At 46.6% G+C, this 5,000-nt stretch overlaps 1 protein-coding gene across 2 annotated transcripts in view; it reads right to left on the bottom strand.

Annotated features, from left to right (window-relative positions):
- Positions 1 to 5,000, bottom strand: part of LOC123502866 (phosphatidylinositol 4,5-bisphosphate 3-kinase catalytic subunit alpha isoform-like) — a 25,939-nt gene that overhangs the window by 12,250 nt on the left and 8,689 nt on the right. The window contains exons 9-13 of one of the 2 annotated variants that reach the window (XM_045252148.1): positions 4,502 to 4,645; positions 3,852 to 3,976; positions 3,545 to 3,713; positions 2,892 to 3,108; positions 549 to 795 (exon numbers count right to left, since the gene is read on the bottom strand). In XM_045252148.1, coding sequence (XP_045108083.1) covers positions 549 to 795; positions 2,892 to 3,108; positions 3,545 to 3,713; positions 3,852 to 3,976; positions 4,502 to 4,645 — 902 coding nt within the window. The remainder of the gene's footprint in view (positions 1 to 548; positions 796 to 2,891; positions 3,109 to 3,544; positions 3,714 to 3,851; positions 3,977 to 4,501; positions 4,646 to 5,000) is intronic. The other variant, XM_045252156.1, reaches the window with a different exon arrangement.

Genomic DNA, 5,000 nt, shown 5'->3' with positions numbered 1-5,000 from the left:
TTTTCCTCAAAACACCCCAAAACACACATTTTCCTCAAAACACCCCAAACACACATTTTCCTTCATAACACCCCAAAACACACATTTTCCCTCAAAACACCCCAAAACACACATTTTCCTTCATAACACCCCAAAACACACATTTTCTCTTCAAAACACCTTAAAATCACACATTTTCTCCTCAAAACACCCCAAAACACACATTTTCCCTCAAAACACCCCAAAACACACATTTTCCTCAAAACACCCCAAAACACACATTTTCTCCTCAAAACACCCCAAACACACATTTTCCCTCAAAACACCCCAAAACACACATTTTCCCTCAAAACACCCCAAAACACACATTTTCCTCAAAACACCCCAAAACACACATTTTCCCTCAAAACACCTTAAAACACAATTTCCCCTCACAAACCCATTTTCCCCTCAAAACATCCCAAACACCCCCAAATCCACCCCTAGCACCCCAATCCACCCCGAGCACCCATAAATCCACCCCCAGCACCCCAAATCCACCCCAGCACCTCAATCCACCCCAGACTCACCTCTCAGTACAGTTCTTCTCCTTGATCCACTTGTACAGCTGTGAGGAATCCACCTGGATGGCCCCCAGGGTAGACACACGCTGAATGCCGTACACAGTGGCCGCCCCGGGGACCACCTCTATCAGCCCCTGGTCTCTGGTGGTGGCCTGGCATCGGTAGGGCACCAGGGGAAGCTCCAGCCCCTCCTCAGACCACAGACGGGCCATTAGAGTCAAAATTTGGAGGCACAGCATGTCTTGACGGAGATCTGAAGGGGAGGGAGAGAGAGAGAGAGAGAGATAGAGAGAGAGGGAAATGTGTAATTATATATATGTATCTCAAATTTTTGTCTGTATACTAAAACATTTCATTCTCTCACTACGATAATTTTTCAGGTCCCCACAGAGATCTGGCGGGTTTTTAAGGCAGTTTTTCCTTTCAACAAACCATAAATCTTACCAATGTACCACCAGAAGCACAAAAACACCCTTAAAAACATGAGTATCTTCAACTGGAGCCTTTGGAAAACAGTGACTGAGAGAGCAGGGCGTTTTAGAATACAGGCCTTGGTGATGCGATGTGATAGGAGACACTGAATTGTTACAAGCTAAATGTCTTCACCCCTTCAGTAGCGTGACGTGTTTCCATATTCACTCTGGTGACTATTTGGTGATTCTGTACAGCTTCAGAAACTCATGTGGGGGATTGAAATAGTGAGGACTGTGGCCATTAATCTTCTGCCCTCCATAGACCCTTCCTAATGTCAATAAAATGGTCTAATGGTGCACAAAACTCAATTAAAATAGTGAGGACTGTGGCCATTAATCTTCTGCCCTCCATAGACCCTTGCTAATGTCAATAAAATGGTCTAATGGTACACAAAACTCAATTAAAATAGTGAAGACTGTGGCCATTAATCTTCTGCCCTCCATAGACCCTTGCTAATGTCAATAAAATGGTCTAATGGTACACAAAACTCAATTAAAATAGTGAAGACTGTGGCCATTAATCTTCTGCCCTCCATAGACCCTTGCTAATGTCAATAAAATGGTCTAATGGTACACAAAACTCAATTAAAATAGTGAAGACTGTGGCCATTAATCTTCTGCCCTCCATAGACCCTTGCTAATGTCAATAAAATGGTCTAATGGTACACAAAACTCAATTAAAATAGTGAAGACTGTGGCCATTAATCTTCTGCCCTCCATAGACCCTTGCTAATGTCAATAAAATGGTCTAATGGTACACAAAACTCAATTAAAATAGTGAAGACTGTGGCCATTAATCTTCTGCCCTCCATACACCCTTGCTAATGTCAATAAAATGGTCTAATGGTACACAAAACTCAATTAAAATAGTGAAGACTGTGGCCATTAATCTTCTGCCCTCCATAGACCCTTGCTAATGTCAATAAAATGGTCTAATGGTACACAAAACTCAATTAAAATAGTGAAGACTGTGGCCATTAATCTTCTGCCCTCCATAGACCCTTGCTAATGTCAATAAAATGGTCTAATGGTACACAAAACTCAATTAAAATAGTGAAGACTGTGGCCATTAATCTTCTGCCCTCCATAGACCCTTGCTAATGTCAATAAAATGGTCTAATGGTACACAAAACTCAATTAAAATAGTGAAGACTGTGGCCATTAATCTTCTGCCCTCCATAGACCCTTGCTAATGTCAATAAAATGGTCTAATGGTACACAAAACTCAATTAAAATAGTGAAGACTGTGGCCATTAATCTTCTGCCCTCCATACACCCTCTTAATGGTACACAAAACTCAAGGTAAAAATGTCCCAGTATTGAAAGGACTGGTGTTGAATCTGTGGTGTTTGTTACCCATAATTCACTTACAACATTGAGAAGGTGGTGTTGTGTGGTGTGGTGTGGTGTGGTGTGGTGTGGTGTGGTGAGTTAATACCTTACATTTTTACACTGCCACATTAAAAGCATCACCCAGGCAGAGACATGAACACCAACACCACAACACCAAACACCACACCAATCTTAATGTAGCACTTCACTGACTCAGAAATATAGAGAAAATTTTATACCAGAGCAGATGGTGTTGGGACTAAAGGACCTCACATATGAAGAACGACTGAAGGAAATGGGACTAAAGGACCTCACATATGAAGAACGACTGAAGGAAATGGGACTAAAGGACCTCACATATGAAGAACGTCTGAAGGAAATGGGACTAAAGGATCTCACATATGAAGAACGACTGAAGGAAATGGGACTAAAGGACCTCACATATGAAGAACGACTGAAGGAAATGGGACTAAAGGACCTCACAAAACACCCACAAAGCAACACAGCTCCATTAAAACACACACACACACACACACACACCTACCATCGCCACACTTGAAGATAATGGCAGGGGGGTGAGGGGTGCTGTCCGAGGGGGCGTCCCAGGCCAGGAGGAGGGGGCACCTGGCGGACTCAATCACCCTGCACTCGGACACCCTGAGCCGCCCCAGGGTGATGCCAGGGTGAAGGGGTGAGGGGAGGTGCTGTAGAGGGTGGGAGAACTCTGCCTCCTTCAGTCTCTCCTTGAAATATTCCGTTTTCTGTTAAATTAGGTTAGGTTAGTGTGTGTGTGTGTGTGTGTGTGTGTGTGTGTGTGTGTGTGTGTGTGTGTGTGTGTGTGTTTGGTTAAGTTAGGTCTCTCTCTCTCTCTCTCTCTCTCTCTCTCTCTCTCTCTCTCTCTCTCTCTCTCTCTCTCTCTCTCTCTCTCTCTCTCTCTCTCTCTCTCTCACACACACACACACACACACACACACTCTCTCTCTCTCTCTCACACACACACACACACACACACATACTCTCTCTCTCTCTCTCTCTCTCTCTCTCTCTCTCTCTCTCTCTCTCTCTCTCTCTCTCTCTCTCTCTCTCTCTCTCTCTCTCACACACACACACACACACACACACACACACACACACACTCACTCATCTCTCTCTCTCTCTCACATACATTATCTCTCTCTCTCTCTCTCTCTCACTCACCTTCCCCCCGTCGGCCCCCTCTCTGATGCAGTGTGCCAGGGAGGCCATGGTGGACACAGCCGTCACCTGCCTGGCCAGCCCCGCCGCCCCCGCCACACCCAGGCCTCGACAGTACGCCTCCACCACCGCCAGCACACCCTCCCCTCGCACCCACACACCACACTCCGCCCTGGAATGTGGGAATGTGGGAATGGGAATGCTGGAATTAATTTTTGAGCTTTTTGGAATGTGAATGAGAATTTTTAATGGGAATTTTCTTACAATATTCATCTCTCTCTCTCTCTCTCTCTCTCTCTCTCTCTCTCACTTGAGGTGCCAGAAGAGTGTGTGTCCCAGAGTGGCGTTGGTGAGGGCGCGTCGCAGCAAGACACACACCAGTGGGGACTCTAGGTGTGGTTCGTGTTTCAAGCTCTGGACCAGCTGCAGCATGTACTGGAAGGGGTGAGCTGGGGTGAGCTGGGGTGTTGGGGTGAGCTGGGGTGTTGGGGTGAGCTGAGGTGTTGGGGTGAACTGGGGTGTTGGGGTGAGATGAGGTGTGTTGAAGTGAGCTGGGGTGTTGGGGTGAGCTGGGGTGTTGGGGTGAGATGAGGTGTGTTGAAGTGAGCTGGGGTGTTGGGGTGAGCTGGGGTGTTGGGGTGAGATGAGGTGTGTTGAAGTGAGCTGGGGTGTGTTGGGGTGAGCTGGGGTGTGTTGTTTTGATTTGAAGCATATGACTTAAATTATCTAAATCAAAGCGTGTGTGTGTGTGTGTGTGTGTGTGTGTGTGTGTGTGTGTGTGTGTGTGTGTGTGTGTGTGTGTGTGTGTGTGTCTTGTACAGCACAAATACTCAGAGGCACAACACAGCAACACATTGTCAATAAAAGCTGCTACAACTATCAACTCCTCCTCCTCCTCCTCCTGTTCCTCTTCCTCCTCCTCCTCCTGTTCTTCCTCCTCCTCCTCCTCCTGGCCCTCACCTGCATTAGGGCATCATCTGACAGGGCGCGGTCCAGGTGTTTGGTGGCCAGGCAGCGCACAACTGGGTCAGCAGAGGGTCCGGCCAGCAGCTCCAGGGCCGCCTCGGGGGACAGGGGGGGCCATGACTTCATTAAGAGGTACAGCTGGAGGAGGAACACAAAGGAATACAAAGGAAAGTCAAACAGTAACAGGTTTGGTAAATACTTCAACAGGGTGGTATAGGAACGCCCTAACACAGCCCTACGGAACACCACTGTGCTGTGCTGCTGTGACTACTGCTTGCCGTCACAGCCACCCCAGTGTTCCTGTGTATGCTGTGACCTTTGACCTCACCCCCCTGACTGACACAAGATTAATAGTTGATGAAAGAGAGAGAGAGAGAGAATAAGATGAAAAATATTGCGTTAAATATATATAATGAAAATTTTGAAACAAGGAGTGATTTTAAAACATGGCAAACGAACACACACGCATACACACACACACACACACACACAC

The sequence above is a fragment of the Portunus trituberculatus genome, chromosome 2 (genome assembly GCF_017591435.1).
Source record: "Portunus trituberculatus isolate SZX2019 chromosome 2, ASM1759143v1, whole genome shotgun sequence".
NCBI lineage: Eukaryota > Metazoa > Arthropoda > Malacostraca > Decapoda > Portunidae > Portunus > Portunus trituberculatus.
The sequence above is the reverse complement of the archived record's forward strand: the minus strand, read 5'-3'. Positions and strand labels throughout refer to the sequence as shown.